Below are 19,112 nucleotides of genomic sequence, written 5' to 3'. Positions count from 1 at the left end.
TTTACTAAGACTGCCTGACTGGGGGAGAAGATTTGAACACTCTCTCAGGAGAGTGCTTTAACCACTGAGATACAGAATGTTGTGAGGTGGGCTCCCTTAGTCTTTCTTGTTGAAGCTCTTCTGGTGTGTATTTAAATATTTAAAGAATCATTGGTCCAGAGAGAGAAAGACTCTGTAGCCTGGTGGTTAGAAGACCCAGGGTCCAGTCCCTCTCCTCCAATGACCCTCCTGCATCCCAGGTGCATGCTCTAACCACTGAACTAACCTCCTGCGCTGGTCATTTTGTTTAGAGTGAGACAGGCACCTTACTCATTCTCACAATAAATGAGTTAGGCACCTAAGCCACCTGACTGCAGGAAATGGGTTCCTACTTGTGGGCCTTGTGTCCCTGCAGCCCAAAGTTATGTGCCTATTTCTGTGAGGAGGTGTGGCTTAGGACACACCCCTCTCATCCGTGTCTCCCATTGGCTAGCTTACCTGGCTCCCCAGCCAGTACACTGACTTTTTGTAGATCACATGCTAGGGAGCCTGTCTCTTTCCATTCACTATTTAGGTACCTAACTTAGGCTTTGTGGCTTGCCGTGTTGTTCCTGTGATTTTCTAGGCACCTAAAAGGCAAAGCTGAGCACTGCAATTCCCTTTGTGGATCTAGGCCTGAGCTGTTTGGAGAGGAAGGTGTTGGCAAAAGGAGAAAATGCTGGAGTCAAAGACTATCCAGTGTTGCCAATGCTTGTGATTTCATTATGAGTCTCATCATTATGAGTCTCATCATGTTCGGTGTAGGTCTTAAAGCTCTAGCTCTTGGGCTCATGTGAATACATGAGAATCTACTTTAAACTAAAAGCTGAAAGTAAGTTTCTAGCTCTTATGGTTGCAGAGAAAAGCTTGCCAATGTCACTCAAGTGCACCCAAAAACGTTCAAAAGCCAGAAGAACAGTGAGAACTCAAGATGCATTATTTTTAAAATCACATGATTTTTAATCCAATCTCATGTTTTTTGTGCCTGCCTCATGATATTTGAGTGCTCCGAATATTGATATTTGACAATACTGGTCACTTGTCAGTTAAAAAGGGGATCAAATATAGAAGTAAACTCAGGGAGCTGTCCAAAAGTTAGAGAGACTATCTGAGAAAAAACACAAAATGAAATGCATGGAACTACAATGGTGTCCTGACTCCTGTGTTAGAATGAACTGTACAAGACTTCAGCATGGATCAGATGCAGAAGGGACTTCAGTAGTGTATTGCAAAATGTTCCAACCAAGTCAGACACAACAGTGTTTTGTTTACCTTGACATGCTTCAACTTGTAGACAAGTGTGTATTTGGATGCATTTAAACATTATTCCTTAACTAATTTTGATGAAGTGAGCTGTAGCTCACGAAAGCTCATGCTCAAATAAATTGGTTAGTCTCTAAGGTGCCACAAGTACTCCTTTTCTTTTTGCTAATTTTGAAGGAGAGTGTAAACAGTACCCTTAATGACAGTCATCTCCATATGAAAGTATCAATAAAACTAAACTGGAACTGCTTTTAACACTACAGGAATAATCCTCTTGGTCTATGAACAGACAATTTCATTGATTATTAGGCCTTCAACAAAGATCCATAACACAAACAATATTTAGTGTTAAGTATTTTATTTTAAAATAAGGTAACTTTATATTTTGAGTGTCCCCTGTATAAGTTAGTTACATTCAGTCGGCATTTTCATGTAGTTTTTAAGACGTTAAAACAAGTATTTCAAAGTTTAAAACAAACAGTAACTACCAATTTGTGCATAACCTGCTAGCTTACTTAACGGTTAATGTTCCAGTTCTCTCCTTGACTTGAGATTAGTGTTTTGGACTTTAATTACAGTAGATCCTCGCTAATTTACACTGATTAAGCAGAGACCCACTGCAAATTACTAAATTTACCAAAGCTTTATTCTGCAGAACACCTCAAGTCCCATTGTATATAAGTGATAATATGTCTGAGTAAGTATATGGTCATTTATTTTGCAAAAATAATGAAATCTTAATCATGAGACCTCCCCTTCTACAACATCGCCCATTAAATCTTTTCTGAGAAGTGGGGAGAAACCATTAGTTTTAGGTGCAAGTGTAAAGAATGCCGTGTTACAAAGAGTAAGTAAGTGAAATTCATATTCAAAAGTTTAAATAATGAGAATTTTTAAGAATCTGGCACAGAATTTGTGCAATTTTCTACAATTTCAAACAGGTAGTGATATATGTCAGTTCTTCGAGCAATATCAAATGCAGTTTCATCCAAGTTATTTTTTAGGTTTGGTTTCAGGTAACGATTCATCAGCAGCAATTCAAGTGTTTCTTTACTCCCTCTGTTTCCTGCAGCAAGATGCAATGGTGTCAGCAATCCATTTGTCTGAGCGTTGATATCTGCACCATGCTGAAGTAAAAACGAAGCCACCTTTGTATTGTTCCACTTACATGCACTATGTAGAGGCGTCCAGCCATCCACTGTCACTGCATGGACATCTGCACCTTGGTCAATCAATTCACGCACAACATCTAAATGTCCACTGTAGGCAGCTCGATGGAGGGGAGTGTACTGATCTTCGTCTTGGACATTAACGGGAGCTAGCTTTTGAGAAAGGAGCTTGTGCACTGTACTAAGCTATGTAAGAAAGACAGACAGCTTAATATAACCCTCACCCCATGAGATGCACTGCTTTAATTTCTACAATCTAGAGCCAGCCTGGCATGCAGTCAAAGGAAGTTTATAATATTGGTCTCAGGAAGAAGCTTGTACACAAACAATTTTAAAATACCACCAGTTATTTTACTGGTGCCATTTCTTTTGGAGACCAGACATGAACACGCTGGTGCATGCATACACACAAACTCTGTACTTTTAGACAGCAGTTTATGTAACAAGTGTAATTAAATAAGGTCAATTTATAGTCTGTTGATTTTAGTGCATATAGGATAAAGTACCACTTAATGGGAATGTTTCTGTCACAAGTAACTATCTTCCCCTTCAGTCAAAACACAGTTCATCTTCTGTATATATATAGCATAGTTTTGACTGGGGTGGGGGACAACCATGTTTGAGACAAGAATTTTTTGGTTTGTTTTAATCTTATGGATAAACAGGAACTGTCCCACTGGATCAGACCAGTAGTCTACTTAGTACAGAATCCTGTTTCTGGCCCCAGTTCAGGAAAGCATGTGCTTAAAGGTATTTGCTTCAGTCCCACTGACTTCAAGCAACCCCGTTTCCAATTATGGAATAACTTGCCCCAGGTTATCCTAACTCCCTTCATGTAGTGCTTAGTTTATGCCCTAAAGCACAAGATTTTAGATTCCTTATTTTAAAAAGTTATCCTCTACAGAGAACTCTTGATAGTCTTATCTCTATAGATGGATTCAAATCAATCTTTCATTGAATCCTACTAAACTCTTGGCCACAATCATAATCTGTAGAACTCTGCCACACGATAACTATATGCACAAAGTTACTTCTGGCTGTATTTAACCAACTTTACAGTTGGTAGAATACTGTTTGTTAATGCACACACACACACACAATGACAAAATCCTTCAAAAAATTATTCTCCAATTTATTGGAAGTAGTTAGCCAGCTTCAGTTGACACAGGGCGAACAGATCATTTGCAAGAGATGGACCTCATTTCACCATTCAAAATTAATGTACTTTGTTTTAATATGACATGTATTAAAGCAATACGTTAGGATTAAGAGTGTACCTGTTGGGCTCATAATTTGTATTAAAATACCCAGAATGCTCTTTCAGTTAACAATATTTTCAGATTAGTGTTAGTATTTGAGCTCTTGGTACAAATCAAGGCCTTGATCCTGCAAGCTGAGCTGCATGGAGAGACACCTGAACTTATTTGGAGCCTTGCTGACTTGAAAGGAAGGCCACCCCTGTGAATTAACTTGCAGGACCTGGCCCCAAATGTCCAATTAGCTGGGCTCCCAGTATGCTTTACAAAAGTATAACAATTATGGCTAGATTTTTGTTTTTTAAGCATAATCTGCATAGATACCAATTTAAGGTAATACAGTCAAAAAAAAATATAGTGGATAAACCTCCTTCTTACCCGATTTTTTTCGGCTGCCCAAAGCAGCAGTTTTTCTGGATTGTTCTCCATTTTTTTTTCTTGCATTTGGTACCACTCCTCACTTTTTTCCTCCTCTTCATCTTCCTCATCAGACTCTCCTGACCAAAGACTCTGAGTTCCTATAGGAATTAGATGTCTGTGTGTTTCCAACAATTCAAGTTGGTTAAAGTTCTCAGTAAATTCCAGTAACTCCTCTCTGTCATCTTCTCTATTGTCAGCACTTTTCTCATTTGATTTTCTGCTTTCATTCATTTTTAGTTAGCATCTGTAAATGTCAAACGTACAGAGTTAAATATTTTTCTTCTTGCGCTGTCTTGCCTCTTTTCTGAGTCATTCATCATTACCTCCTGCCAAACACACAGACATAAATCATCAACAAAAGCTAAAACAAGGGGTGTGCTAACAGCAGCAACACTGTGAAAATTTTCAAGAATCAATTTTAAGAATTCCAGTTTTATGTACGTTTACCAAACTGGCTTTGTAAACAGGAACTGTGTTAGCTGCAGTTAACATATTTGCTATCAACCCCCCACAGAAATAGAGTGCTTGTACGCAGTAATTATGACATCTGCAAAAGTATATGGAGCAGCACTGAATGTGCATTCTGCATAATGTGTTTGGAATACCCTACAGCAGCCAAATGGTTAACAGTGTTTAGAAATTTTATGTCTATTTTCAACATTAATTTTTGCTTCTGTTTTACTTTTGAGTTGTAACAATAATGACTTATGTATACATTTCATCCAAAAGCCTGGGTTAGCTTCAGGGTGCAGATGAGGTGAGAAAGAAGGAGAGCACCTCCGTAAAGCACCACTGCTAGGAGAGAAACCCATGACTGGGGCAGAAAGGCAATCCTATACTCAGCTAGACAGGATTTTTCTCTGTCAGTGAAACTGTAGGAACTGTCTGAGCGTGCAATCCTCAAAAGCATGCTCTCAATTTAATCCATCCTGCCCCCACCCAAAAATGAGTTTATCCATCTTTAAAAAAAGAAAAGGAGTACTTGTGGCACCTTAGAGACTAACCAATTTATTTGAGCATAAGCTTTCATGAGCCAAATAAATTGGTTAGTCTCTAAGGTGCCACAAGTACTCCTTTTCTTTTTGCAAATACAGACGAACACGGCTGTTACTCTGAAATTTATCCATCTTTAAAATTCAAAGAGAAGGGATGGAAGCCACTATCAGCCTCCTGCCCACTGTTGCCAGCTTCCTTTTGTCCATTTCCTCTGCCTATTCCCTGAGCCCACCTGTCCCTTCTGGCTCCTGCTCCTAGGATGCAGCTAGTGCACAGCAGACGAGCTAGTCAGCACTGTACTCAGCAGGGTAACTGGTTTAATACTACTTCCCCAAACAACTTACTCTTGTTCCTCATCCCAGCTTGTTCTGAGGATGCAAAACACGTCTCAGGTGACTGGCAACCTGAGCTGGACTCTAGCCAGGTCTGAGATTCACAATACTTCTCGTGGCATTCACATTGCCATGAGATCTGTAGTGACCTAGAGTAGCCAAGAGCTCAGGTTCACATGCCACCCCACAGCCAAGACCTGCAGACTCCCCCTAGCAGTCTCCCGGGGCAGCAGGTGCAATACTGATGCCAGGGAACGAGTGCCACTTACTCCACCACCTGCGCCACTGAGTTCTGGGAGCACTGGGCGCTCCTGCTAAGGAAGGCACCCAGCCAGGCGCCGGCACCGATCCACCCGGGCGCTGCTGAGCTTCCGAGCTGTGACTGGGTCCCGCCCTGAGCGGCTCCAGGGACAAAAAATACCTGCCCAGCTTCACGTTCTCCACGGGCGGAGCCGGCTGGCGACAGTAACACCCACCTCAGTCGCACTCCCGCTCCGGGTGAAAGCACACAAATGGAACCCAGCATAGCACTTCCGGTCCTCAGCTGCTCCCGGAAGTGGCCGTGGCGCTGCCTGTGATTGGTTCCAGTCTGACCGATTGCGTCCCTTGCCTTGCGCCGGTCTCGAGGAGGCACAGGTAAGGCGGGAGCGGGTGGGCAGGTATCGCGAGAGGACGCTACTCCGTCTATCCCCGCCCCTTCAGCGCTATGGAAACTGAAAGCGCGGCGCGGCGCGGCCCGGGCTGCTGACGCGGTCGAGCTGGCGGGTGAGGAGCGCGCGGCAATTGTCTGCCCTGTACTGACCCATCAGGCTCTGTCCAGAACTGCTGCGTGCGGAGTCCTATCCACCTGGAGCCATTGTGAGCGCAGAGATGAGTCGCATCAACTCAGGGTAAGCTCCTGTTCTTTTCAGGCCCATAACCTCCCTATGCGAGCATTGCATATGTTTCTGTTCCATTTGAAAGGAAACAGACAGCTGGCAAGCTATTCAGTTTCATTTTAAAATGAATTAAATATAGTTTCAAGTACTTGATCTGCCTGTTTCTCTCAGCCAATATTTGTGGTTTTATGACTAAAATTTTTTTTTCTTTAAGATTAGAAGATCCTTCAGAGGGATCCACATGGGTGCAACCCTGCACGGATCCATTTGTGGGATCTAGTCCATAACCTCTTTCATTTACCGTAATTTTAGGTGGTGTTTGAAACAGAAGTAGGTTAAACATTTTGAGACAAACTTGATTTTTAAGTTGATGGTGTGCTGTTAAGTCTACAAAATACAATGTTTTCTGTGCCAGACTGTGCATTCAGTGATTTTTGGTGAAAGTTTATTGTACAAAAGGCTGTGGAAATAGCTGAATTCATAGTACAGTTTTCTATTTTTATTTTTTTAATTCAATTTAGGGGTGAAGAAGATACCTTCAAAATTCTGGTTGCTACTGACATTCACCTTGGGTACTTGGAGAAGGATCCTGTGCGTGGAAATGATACGTTTGTAACTTTTGATGAAATTTTGAGACATGCTCAACAAAAAGAAGTAAGCAGTCTTACGTCTTTTGGAAAATAAGGTTCTGAGACGGACTTTGGATGCTTTCTGGAAAATATTAGGAAGGTTGGTCCCAATCCTATATCTGGATCTTGTGGACCCCTTGAAGATTGCAAGATTGCGGCCCTTGTTCTGAAGTTGTTACAAGAAGGTTGCTCAATCTAAAGAGGAGTTTGAGCGAGAGTAGAAATGTAGCTGATGTTCAGGTCTTAGCAGCTAATATGGTACTTTAAATGTAATAATGGAAGTACTGGACAGTTTTCTTTTCAGGGACTCTGGTAGGAGTGAACCATTTATTTTGGAAATTGAGTTCCTGATACTAGAATGAGCTCCATGAAGACAGACCCACATTGGCGCTAATTGCAGGATTAAATGTCAATGGAATTTAGGCTTTGGTGCCCCTTAAAGTGGGAGTTAGGCTTCCAGGTCACTTAAGCACTTTTGAAAACGTTACCCTCTATTCTTATGAGCATAATAATTCATAAACAGATCCAATGGTATATTTGTAATCCTGGCTGAGGTTTTTTTGTTGTTGTTGTTGAATATCCATTCATTTAACATGAATTCAGAAATTCAGATTGGTTGGGCATCCTTATCAAATTAATGCAAAGTGAATTAATAATGATTTCCTAGGGCTAGAGACAATAAATTTCCAGCTTCTCCTCTGTGAAATACTTAAACATTTACTTTAGTAAATTCAGTTTAAAAAAACTGGGGTGGAACTCCTGTTTTTGGCTCCTTCCTTGTCATTGATTTTAAGAATTCTGAGGTGCTGCTTTGCAAAGTGTTGTATACTTTTGTTGTTGTTGTGGTTTTGGGTTTTGTAAATTAAACTTGTCTTTTAGTTTTTCTAAATCATTGTTAGACACTGAAATATTAAGGTTAGATTAATTTAACTATAAGCATTTTAGGTTTTACTTGTTTTACAATCTAAAAATATGGTATTAACATTGAAGGCCTGGTAAGAAATTCCATACACTTCAACATAAAATTAATGTTTTATAAGAGCATGTAGGGAATTACTTTTAAGATAATACAGAATACCATTTGACTATAACAAAGCTCTTGATTTGTGCAGGTGGATTTTATTTTATTAGGTGGGGATCTTTTCCATGAAAATAAACCTTCCAGAAAAACATTACACACCTGCGTTGAATTATTAAGAAAATATTGCATGGGTGATCATCCTGTACAATTTGAAATTTTGAGTGACCAGTCAGTCAATTTTGGTTTTAGCAAGTAAGTATATTTTACTGTGATGAAATAACTACAGTATGTTGTGCAATTTGCTGGTTAGGTACAGTTAGGTACTGCAGTAGATTTAAGAGTCTGATCCTGTAAATGGCTTATAGGCAGACCTCTGCAAGTCAGTGGATTTCTGTGCACTTTCAGTAGTCCACTGTGTGGAGCAGCTTGCAGGATCAATTCCTCATTCTATCTTCTGAGAAAATTTTAAACTCGTTAAATATTTTTATAAACTTTGTCACCATCTTTGGATGACTTTTCTAGGTGTATTGCGTGTCATATAAATTCTGATATATGTAAGCTCAGTATTGGAAACATGATGTTAGTATACTCATTTGAATAGTCATTGAATACAGTAGCACTGCTTGTATGAACTAAAATTGTTCCCTCTAAGTATTTGTAGGATTGGGCCCCCATAATTCTAGCTAGGATTTTGAGCTTTTAGGACGGAAAGATTCTAACATCATAAATTAAACTGAAAACAAAATTCAGCTTTGGACAGAGACAAGGCATGAATGTTGAAAAGGAAAGGAGTGGGTTTTGTTTTTTTAAAGGAGAACATGTGAAATAATTTTTCAACCTTAAATATAACAAAGTGTGTACCAGGTGAACACAGTGATGCAGTACAGTGCAAACTCCCATCTGTATCCAAAGTCTTGTTTATCCAAATTAATGTAATGCCTTTCCTCCCCTACACTCCTGCGCACTGTCTGTCTAAGCTATATCTATGGCCTCCATCTGCAGAATTTGAGCACCTCACAGTTATTAATGTATTTATCCTCACAACACTCTTGCGAGGTAAAGCAGTGCTATTATTCCCATTTCACAGGTAGGAAACTGGCACAAAGGCCCAGATCCTCAAAGGCATTTAAGCTCTGTGATTTCAGTGGAAGTTAAGGACCTAAATACCTTTTGAGGATCTGGGCCTAAGTGACTTGTCAGCATCACCCAGGAAGTCTGTGGTGGAGCAGGAACCTGAACTCAGGTCTTCTAAGTCCTAAACTGGTGCCTTTAACCACTGCCCTTCCTCTCTTAGTCCCATTTCATTTAGATAAAGTGAAACCTCATTTAATAATCACCTGCTTCAGAGTGTTGCTCAATGCTTCTTTATTAATGTTCATAAAATGGTTTAATATGCAGTTAAAGTTTCTGTATAAGTTAAATTGTTGTTTTGATAAGAAAAATTGTGTCATGAATGTTGAGTATGCAAATAGCTTGTAAACAAATGTAAACTTTTTTCCTATTCAGATTTCCATGGGTGAACTACCAGGATGGGAATCTCAACATTTCTATTCCAGTTTTTAGTATTCATGGCAATCATGATGATCCCACAGGGGTAATTATTATAGTGATGACAAAAATTATAACATTGTACAAATACAAGTATTTTTTTTCCTTTGGGAACAAGTTACTAATATCAGTCACCCCATTTCACTTTTAATTAACTGGGAGCATTTTCCAGAGTCCTTTGTTTTGCTCGTGTCAGACTCAAACTGACATGTTAGGCTTTACATTCAGTTATTAGGGGGGTGGGAGGAGAGGATATGGGACCATATGATCTGCCTATCTAATACCTTATTTTAGGGATTTCTAGAACTAGAGATGGGATGAAGGCATTTTTGGGGGCAATAAGTAAGACACATTGAAAGGGTTTTCAAAACATTGGGCGTAGAAAAGTTCAACATTCTTTTATGTAAGAAAATGTCTTTAATATCATGAGTTTTAATTTCAGTCCTTTTCCATGCATTTAGATTAATTGTTAGCTGTATCTTTTAAAATGATTTACAGCTTTAGTTAGTTCTTCTGGTCTGTATGAAGGAAGCCATCACAATGTTGGTCAAATATTTTTAATTGTTGCTTAAAATTAAAAAAACAGCCAAGTTATTAAAGTTTAAAAAAGTGCAGAAGGCTCATGCTCTCAAACTACTGTTCATAAACGTTTTCATTATGCATTTGACATGGTGGATCTGTAATACATGATTATTACTATTATTCACAGCCTACAAAAAAATGAGCTATTTAATAACAGCAAAAATGTTACTTGGCAGTTCATACTGAGCAATCAATTTAGCCAAGCCAGATCTCATTCAGACTTCCTTTTTATAATACTTAATAAACTATTACTATTTGTCTTGCATTGTTGAACAAATTTAAAAGTTGAATTTAAGTACAAATTAATTATTTTTCTGTTCCTTAATATTTACAATAGGCAGATGCATTGTGTGCATTGGATATTTTAAGCAGTGCAGGATTGCTGAATCATTTTGGACGCTCATCATCTGTAGAGAAGATAGACATTAGTCCCATTTTACTCCACAAGGGAAGCACAAAAATTGCTCTATATGGATTAGGTAAGCTTTCTTTCTGTTCAGCTAGATATTTCAGAAGCATGTGTAGACCCTTCTTTATATCACAGAACGCTACTTCCTTTCTTACTGAGGTTTATATTCTTTCTTCATATAGAAGTAGTGAGCCAGGTAAAGAATCTTAGAATCAATATTTCTGGGAAAAGGTATTAGATCATAGATGGGCAAACTATGGCCCGCGGGCCACATCTGTCCCGTGGGACCATCCTGCCTGGCCCCTGAGCTCCCAGCCAGGGAGGTTAGCCCCTGGCCCCTCCCCTGCTGTCCCTCCTTTCTTGCCGCCATGTGGGCAGTGCTCTGGCCTGCCACTCCTACTGGGGAGCGCAGCTGGCTCCGGCTGGGCGGCAGGGTTGCGAGCTCCTGCTGCTCTGAGCAACATGGTAAGGGGACAGGGACCCAGAGGGCAGTCAGGGAGCAGCGGGCAATTGGATGGGGTGGAGGTTCGGGGCGGGGGGGGGGCAGTCAGGGAACAGGGAGGGTTGGGAGTGGAGTCTGGGGGGAGAGGGGTGTGTGGATAGGGATCGGGGCAGTCAAGGAACAGGGAGCAGGGAGGGTTGGATGGGGTGGGGTCTCAGGGGGGCAGTTAGGGGTGGGGGTCCCGGGTACAAGGAGCTGGGGGGGTTGGATGGATTGGGGGTTGTGGGGGGGAGTCAGAGGGCAGGCAGTGTGAGGGCGCGGGGGCCAGACTGTTTGGGGAGGCACAGCCTTCTCTACCCAGCCCTCTGTACAGTTTCACAACCCCGATGTGGCCCTCGGGCCAAAAAGTTTACCCCACCCCTCTGTTAGACATAGCTCAAAAGCATGTGTGCACATGCTGTTTCTCTTATCCTGAGATGAGGTTCCATTTTTTTGAAATTCTCTCTTAACAGCCTTTATCATTGGCTTCTAGTTTGTTCACAGTACAGCATGTTTACTCGCTGAGTGGAGCAGCCATGATCACTTTATCTCACCCTACATTCTTTTCAGAGGCTGCTTGTAAAGAGGCAAAATTGATTTTTAGTTTGTCTTCGTTTATAAAACTCTTAATGGTGCGTATTTCATCTATACTTTTATGACTTCCTGTCAGTCCTGTTGAGGTTAGTATCTGTGCTCTTGACAGTAGCTATCTTTTAGGGATTCTTCTATTGTGTTAGGGGTCAGCAAGTTTGATATGGTGGTATGTAGGATATACTTGTTTATTACAGTGGAATCTCTTGCTGTTGAATGAAACCCATTCCTCCACTTTTTTATCCTGACAACTCAACGTTGTTCGGGATTTTTTAATAGTACTTGTTATGCTTGTCTGAAATAGTGTTTTTGGCACAGAGGCCTTTTTTGTCCTGTCCACCTAAGTTGCTGCATAAATAGCATCTGTCTCAGTCAATTCCTCACCACTTGAGAAACACCTGAAAGTTTTTCTCTTTCAGAGGTGTTTTGTGATAGACTTCTGCCTCAATTTGTAGGACCCTTTCCTTTTTCCTTCCTCTCATGTAGTGCTCTCTCTTTATTTTCTGGGTTTTTGTTTAGACGGTAGTTTTCCTCACATTTTTCAAAAATAATTGTATTACACTATGAGCCATTGTGTCGTATCCATAACATGTTGGTATTTTTAATTTTTTTTTGCACATCCTGCCTCTTGTACCTCTTGTTTAATATTATAAGAGTTGATTTTTTTTTCAAGTTATGATAGTGGGAAATGGAAATTTGATTATTAAGTGTTGCTGGTAAAATAAGGCCCTAATTATAAGTAGATTTCACTGCAGATCAGGGCCTTTATATAGAGAGGTATTTAATAAGTGAAATCTAGTGAAACTAATAGTTCATATCTCACACAACATATAAAAGTGTTAACAAAAAATGTACCTTTTAAGTAGATGTATTTGCTAAAAGTGTTGTAGATTAGCAATAATATTTTTCTTATGTGCAAGTTAAAAGAAAAAAAACAGCAACTCTTCTTCCTTGGTGAAGAAGTACTTGAGTTCCTCATAGAAATGATGATTACTTTTAAGGATTTTATTGAAGTGCCTTCCTTGGTTTTTGTGGAGGAGATTTAGAGGCAAAAATTATTTTGTGCTTTCCCCCCCAAAGGTACGTGCATATGTCTCAGAAAACTTTTGAAAATGGGCAGTGCCTACTCCTGGGGGAATTCTGCACCACTGTGCAATGCAGAATTTTAATGTTTAATTTTGCGCAGAATGTCCTTTATCCACAGAAATAGGCTGCAGTGCTGCTGGCTGCCACTAGGGGCCACTGGACCCAGCGGAGCTGAGCTTGCACATAGAAGACACTGTCCGGGGGAAGGGGAGGGAGCTAGAGGGTTCCTGGCAGCTGCAGTTCCCAGCATGCCCTGAGGGAAGAAGACAGCGGTGTGCAGGAAATTCCACACAAGCTAGCATCAGGCTGTTTCTTCCTCTGTATCCCTGGGTTTCTGAGGAGTAGGGGGGTGGGTGTCAGGGCTAGGGGGCCCCACAGCTGGGCTCTAGCGGGGAGGGGGCGGGTGTCTGGGCAAGGGGGACCCCGCACCTGGGCTCTGGGGAGGAGGGGTTGTGGGTGTTTGGCCCCCGGCTGGGCTCTGCAGGGCGTAGGGAGGGGGCAGAGAAACAGGAACTGGGTTGTCATAGGGGTTTCTTTCAATTCTGTTACTCTTGGGGGAATTTGTGTGTGTGTCTGTAACAATACAGACATACTTGCTGACAGATATTTTGAAATAAATTAGCAAAATAATTGAAACTGGCATGATTATGTAGTGTTATTTTGACAAATAAAATTTTCAGAATTTTAAAATATTGTGTGCAGAGTTTTTAATTTTGGGGGGCAGAATTCTCCCGGGAGTAAATTCCAAGCAGCCCTCAAATTCTAGTATGGGGATTTATTGTTTCTGTGATGTAAGGCATAATCTTTAAAATACACACGTCAAATGAAAAACACAAAAGCTTTACCAAAATAAATTATTTTAGGGCTTGATTCTGCTAGGCGCTGAGTGCCTCCAGCACCTATTTAAGTCAATAGGAACGGAGGTTACTCACCCCTGGCTGGATTTGACATTGAGAACACTGCACCTTTCAGGATCAAACGCATGAAGAAAATAGGTTGGTTTCACAGATGGCCATTTTTTTGCAAACAGAGCAATTTTTTGAGTCTACTTCACTACTTCCCTGTACGTAGTCAATTTTTGTTTAGCCTTTTCACATACAACCAAAAGGGAGAGAGAAACGTGTGTGTGTGTGTGTGTTTAATTGCACAATGAAAAAGATTCATTGTGCAATTAAACAATAATAGAATACCATTTACTTAAATATTTGTGGATGTTTTCTAGATTTTCAAATATATTGATGTAAATACAACACAGTATACAAAGTGTACAGTGCTCACTTTATATTTATTTTTATTACAAATATTTGCAGTGTAAAAAACAAAAGAAGCAGTATTTTTCAATTCACTTAATACAAATACATTAGTACAGTCTCTTTGTAATGAAAGTTGAACTTACAAATGTAGAATTATGTACAAAAAATAACTGCATTCAAAAATAAAACAGTGGAAAACTTTAGAACCTAAAAGTCCACTTAGTCCTACTTCAGCCAATCACTCAGACAAACAAGTTTTGTTACAATTTGCAGGAGATAATGCTGCCCACGTCTTGTTTACAATGTCACTTGAAAGTGAGAACAGGTGTTCGCATGGCACTGTTGTAGCCAGCATCGCAAGATATTTATGTGTCAGTTGCGCTAAAGAGTCATATGTCCCTCATGCTTCAACCACCATTCCAGAGGACATGCGTCCATACTGATGTTGGGTTCTGCTCGATAACAATCCAAAGCAGAGCGGACCAACTCATGTTCATTTTCGTTATCTGAGTCAGATGCCACCAGCAAAGGGTTTATTTTCTATTTTGGTGGTTCAGGTTCTGTAGTTTCCACATTAGAGTGTTGCTCTTTTCAGACATCTGAAAGCATTTTCTGCACCTCGTCCCTCTTGGATTTTGGAAGGCACTTCAGATTCTTAAATCTTGGGTCGAGTGCTGTATCTATCCTTAGAAATCTCACATTGGTACCTTCTTTGCGTTTTGTGAAATCTGCAGTGAAAGTGTTCGTAAAACGAAAATGTGCTGGGTGGTCATCATCCGAGACTGCTGTAACATGAAATATATGGCAGAATGCAGGTAAAACAGAAGAGGAGACATACAATTCTTCCCCAAAGAATTCAGTCACAAAAACACGTTTTTTTTTCTCTTTTTTTTTTTTTTTTTTTAACGAGCATCATGAGCATGGAAGCATGTCCTCTGGAATGGTGACCAAAGCGTGAAGGGACATATGAATGTTTAGCATATCTGGCATGTAAATACCTTGCAATGCCAGCTACAAAAGTGCCATGAGAACGCCTGTTCTCATTTTTAGGTGACGTAAATAAGAAGAGGGCAGAATTATCTCCTGTATAAATGTAAACAAACTTGTTTGTCTTAGCGATTGGCTGAACAAGAAGTAGGACTGAGTGGACTTGGAAGGCTCTGAAGTTTTATATTGTAACAAACAAATGTGTTTGTTTTTTTTAAGTTGCACTTTCACAATAAAGAGATTGTAGTACAGTACTTGTATGAGGTGAATTGAAAAATACTATTTCTCTTATCATTTTTATAGTGCAAATATCTATAATAAAAATAATATAAAGTGAGCACTGTACACTTTGTCATCTGTGTTGTAAAAGAAATCAATATATTTGAAAATGTAGAAAAACATCCAAAAATATTTAAGAAATTTCAGTTGGTATTCTATTGTTTAACAGAGCGATTAACTCAATTAAAAAGATTAATCACAATTAATCGCATGAGTTAACTGCGATTAATGGACAGCCCTGATAGATATATATATAAAAAGAATAAACTTCATTGTAAAACCTGATAATTGGCAGGGGGACTCAAGGGCAAATGTAATACCTGCTGGAATTAATTTTAACTTTAGTCCTTTTTTTAAAAAAAAAAAAAATAAAAAATTCAAGTTTGAGTCTCCGTTTTACAGACAGAGTATAATAAATAATAAAATCACCTTGATCAAATCTGTGTTAGTGCCTCAAGGTTCTTTAACAATCAAAAGATAAGGTGTAATCTTGCCACACAACTTCACCTTCCATGCTTTTGCTGATTAAAAACGTAATTTATTGTACAGTAACACTGATTTACATTTTGCCATGCACATTCCAGGATCTATACCAGATGAGAGGCTATATCGAATGTTTGTCAATAAGCAGGTAACCATGCTGAGACCAAAGGAAGATGAGGATAATTGGTTTAATTTGTTTGTAATTCATCAGAACAGGTAACAATATTGACTGGATTGTGATTTTTTTTTTCAAAGTAGATGTACAGTTTTGTGCAACAAAAATATTCAAAATGCTATGTAGGAAAATTAGGTTCATGACCTGACACCTGCTACCTTGGGGCTTGTCAACACTGGCAATTTACAGCACTGCAACTTTCTCGCTCGGGGGTGTGAGCCCCCCTCTACCCCCTCCACCCCGAGCGCAGCAAGTTTCAGCGCTGTAAAATGCCAGTGTAGACAATGCACCAGCACTGGGAGCTACGCCCCTCGAGGTGGTTTTTAAGAATGCTGTGAGAGCTCTCTTCCAGCACTCTGCCGCGATTACACGAGCCACGTTAAAATGCTGCCAGTGTAGACTAGCCTTAAGACTGTTGGATATTAGGTGCATCAAGAAAGTGGAATATGTCAGTTCTTGCTGTAACAACCCTGTCCAGCTGATCTGATTACAGAATAAGGAGGTTGAAAACAGCACTGCCTCAGCAATTAGGTTTCTGGAGAGGGTGCAGTTTGTCACAAAATAACTGTAAATTGTCTACTCTGTATTACTTCAATGTGTGTGAGGAGAAATATGAGTCTATAAATTTGCATGTTATAACTGGAATAACAGCTCAGCCACTGATTGATTATAGTAGAGAAAGGCACAAGAACTGTAAGTGAGTTGGGTTTGCAAGTCCCATGTTTTCCTTTGCATTTTCCAACATTTAAAAAATCTACCTTGGCAAGAGTATTGTACATGCCTGTACTGTTCCGCAGCTGTTATTTCCCAGAAATGTTAGCAGGCAAAGAGTGAAAATCACAACATTCTCATCAGTTTTGGTCTGTGTCTGTTCAGGAAAGAGTATGTGAATGTGTTACAGATACTTTCAGGAAAAAGATGGGGAGGCAAAAGTCTGGGAATGTTGTAGAGAGAGCACCATCAGATAGTGCTTATTATTGACCCCATCCAGCTGGCTGAAGGAGCAGCAATAACTGGATAGAAGGAGTCAATTTTGGGTCCCCATTTTAGAGGAAAAAAGGTAAAGGGGAGTGGGAAATGAGGATTAAGGATTTAGGACTAACCCTAAAAAGAGAGAAGTGGAGGAATTTTTTTCTTTAAACAGCGGCTGTAACAAAAAGGTTTGAGAGATGGGAAAGAGGTTCGTGTGGAGGAAAAGTGAAGAGCATGCAAGCCAAGTGAAAGGAGAAAGAGCCCACATCAAAGCCACAGCTTGGGAGAGGGAGAAAACAGAAGTAAATAAGCTTAATGTTAGAACAGAAATGATATTTGAGTTTTTTAGTACCTTCTTACTTGTTAGGAAAAATAACCTCTATTAAAAACCAAGAGAAATAGTATTTCTCTTAACTCAGCATTTGGATAATAACTCTTATCTGTGCATGGACATTGTAAAGAAGGAGTATTTATTGTCCATGTGCATATGAAATATAGGCATTGCCAAATGTTGTAAAAGTGCAAACCAAATTTAATTGTAATATTGGTTATTATTTAAATTTAGTGCTTTACCACTGTTCTCTCCCCCTACCCCTGCTCCCACAAAACAGCCAAAACTGTACTTTATTCTAATTCTCTTCCTTTTCTTTGAAACAGGAGTAAGCATGGAGCCACCAATTACATTCCAGAGCAGTTTTTAGATGACTTTATTGACCTTGTTATTTGGGGTCACGAACATGAATGTAAAATAGCTCCAACCCGAAATGAACAGCAACTTTTCTATGTGTCTCAGCCCGGAAGTTCAGTGGTTACTTCTCTGTCACCAGGGGAAGCTATAAAAAAGTGTGTGTTTTCTTGAGCTTTGTTCTAACATTTTTCTTGCATGCTGTGTTGAGCAGTACATCTCCTACCCAGAAGATAAATGTATTTAAATATGAGGGAATGTATTGGGATATAGTGTAGTTCTGTCTGACAATTTATTACATAATATAATCAGCCAAAAGGTTAAAATCAGTATTTTATGATAATGTAGCCTTGGCTTCTTTAAGCTAAATTCAGCTTTGTATGTAGGTTTAACTCTGTTCACTTAGGTGGAGTTAGCCTGGAAAAACGAAGGGGCTCCTTGCATCCTGTCTACTTCCACACGTACACACACTCTCATGTAATGACTAGGTGTAATCTGGCCTTTACAGGTGTAATGTCCTGAAGGCAGGACCTGAAGTACTGCTCTGAGCACATTCTTACTGCTTTAAGGATTTTCAGTGGGGTTAATGTAAGAATGAAGGAGACATTAACCAAAGTTTTGATCTGAATTCTGTGACTTGTCTGTCCTCATTTGAAAAACTATTTATCTAATTCCAGGCACATTGGTTTACTTCACATTAAAGGCAAAAAAATGAATATGGAGAAGATTCCTCTTGAAACCGTACGAAGTTTCTACATAGAGGACATTGTTCTTGCTGATCATCCAGACATTTTTAATCCAGACAATCCAAAAGTAACACAAGCGGTACAAGTATTCTGTATGGAAAAGGTAACTGCCTTGTACTTGAACTGTAGGAAGGGAACGTGATCTTGTGGTTAGCGTAGGACTGGAAATTGGAACACCTTCATTTTCTCCCCATGTATGCCACTGACATGCTGATGCCTGGGGAAAGTCTCTTCATTACTCTGTCTCTCAATACTGGCCACCCCCTCCCTTCCTTAGAATCGCCAGTCGAATGAAGGATCACAATTGTATCTAATACTGAAGTATTCACATAGTATAGAACTTTATAATATTTGATATGACACTGAACTACCTAATGAAAACCTGAGGAGACTTGTTAGCTACTAACAGGAAACTTAATTCTAATACCGCAGTCTTTTTGTGTTGAGATTGGGTATTTGTGTTTCACACATTTTTGGCCAAATTCTGCCATCTGTTATGCATATGTGCATAAGCTCTTTATTAATTTGACACTTTTTTCTCCCTAACACATTTAGTTTTAGACAATGGCTGGAAAGGTCCAAGTAGCTACAACCAGAGAAAGTAACAGTTGCTGAAGAGTACCTTTTATATTTACCCCCTTACTGCTTGTGCTACTCAGGTTGAAACACTGCTGGATAACGCAGAAAGAGAGCGTCTGGGAAATCCACGCCAGCCAGAAAAACCTCTCATAAGATTACGAGTAAGACTTAGTTGCTTTATTCTAAAACTCTTGTTGATTTGATTGCTTTATGCTACATTTCTTTACAAGTTTTATTTTTAATAATTTATCTGCTCATACACAATTTAAATTTT

At 39.7% G+C, this 19,112-nt stretch overlaps 2 protein-coding genes across 6 annotated transcripts in view; one reads left to right on the top strand and one right to left on the bottom strand.

Moving 5' to 3' along the window:
- Window positions 1-1,622: 1,622 nt before the first annotated feature.
- On the bottom strand, window positions 1,623-6,053 carry ANKRD49 (ankyrin repeat domain 49). 4 transcript variants are annotated; one of them, XM_084612012.1, is made up of 3 exons: window positions 5,931-6,053; window positions 4,085-4,370; window positions 1,623-2,636 (listed from the first exon to the last, which is right to left on the bottom strand). In XM_084612012.1, exons 2-3 carry the CDS (start codon window positions 4,355-4,357, stop codon window positions 2,175-2,177), a joined length of 735 nt encoding a protein of 244 aa, XP_084468138.1. In that variant the 5' UTR covers window positions 4,358-4,370; window positions 5,931-6,053; the 3' UTR covers window positions 1,623-2,174. The 4 variants fall into 4 exon arrangements, with proteins under 4 accessions (XP_084468138.1, XP_084468137.1, XP_084468140.1 ...); XM_084612011.1 differs by having other exon boundaries at window positions 5,876-6,013; XM_084612014.1 differs by having other exon boundaries at window positions 5,880-6,007.
- Window positions 6,054-6,129: 76 nt separating this feature from the next.
- Window positions 6,130-19,112, top strand: part of MRE11 (MRE11 homolog, double strand break repair nuclease) — a 50,011-nt gene continuing 37,028 nt past the window's right edge. For both annotated transcript variants that reach the window (XM_084611989.1, XM_084611988.1), the window contains exons 1-9: window positions 6,130-6,344; window positions 6,854-6,986; window positions 8,074-8,234; window positions 9,489-9,576; window positions 10,450-10,591; window positions 15,783-15,897; window positions 17,486-17,671; window positions 18,191-18,362; window positions 18,919-18,999. In XM_084611989.1, coding sequence (XP_084468115.1) covers window positions 6,325-6,344; window positions 6,854-6,986; window positions 8,074-8,234; window positions 9,489-9,576; window positions 10,450-10,591; window positions 15,783-15,897; window positions 17,486-17,671; window positions 18,191-18,362; window positions 18,919-18,999 — 1,098 coding nt within the window. In that variant the 5' untranslated portion in view covers window positions 6,130-6,324. The remainder of the gene's footprint in view (window positions 6,345-6,853; window positions 6,987-8,073; window positions 8,235-9,488; window positions 9,577-10,449; window positions 10,592-15,782; window positions 15,898-17,485; window positions 17,672-18,190; window positions 18,363-18,918; window positions 19,000-19,112) is intronic.

Source organism: Lepidochelys olivacea, assembly GCF_965140295.1.
Source record: "Lepidochelys olivacea isolate rLepOli2 genome assembly, chromosome: 1".
In the NCBI taxonomy this organism is placed as follows: Eukaryota; Metazoa; Chordata; order Testudines; family Cheloniidae; genus Lepidochelys; species Lepidochelys olivacea.
The sequence above is the reverse complement of the archived record's forward strand: the minus strand, read 5'-3'. Positions and strand labels throughout refer to the sequence as shown.

Excerpts from the sequence above, each read along its gene's own strand:
- ANKRD49 (XM_084612012.1), bottom strand. The coding sequence starts at position 4,357 with ATGAATGAAAGCAGAAAATCAAATGAGAAAAGTGCTGACAATAGAGAA. Across the intron at positions 2,637-4,084 it reads GGGCAGCCGAAAAAAATCGG|CTTAGTACAGTGCACAAGCT; the intron begins GTAAGAAGGAGG and ends TTTCTTACATAG.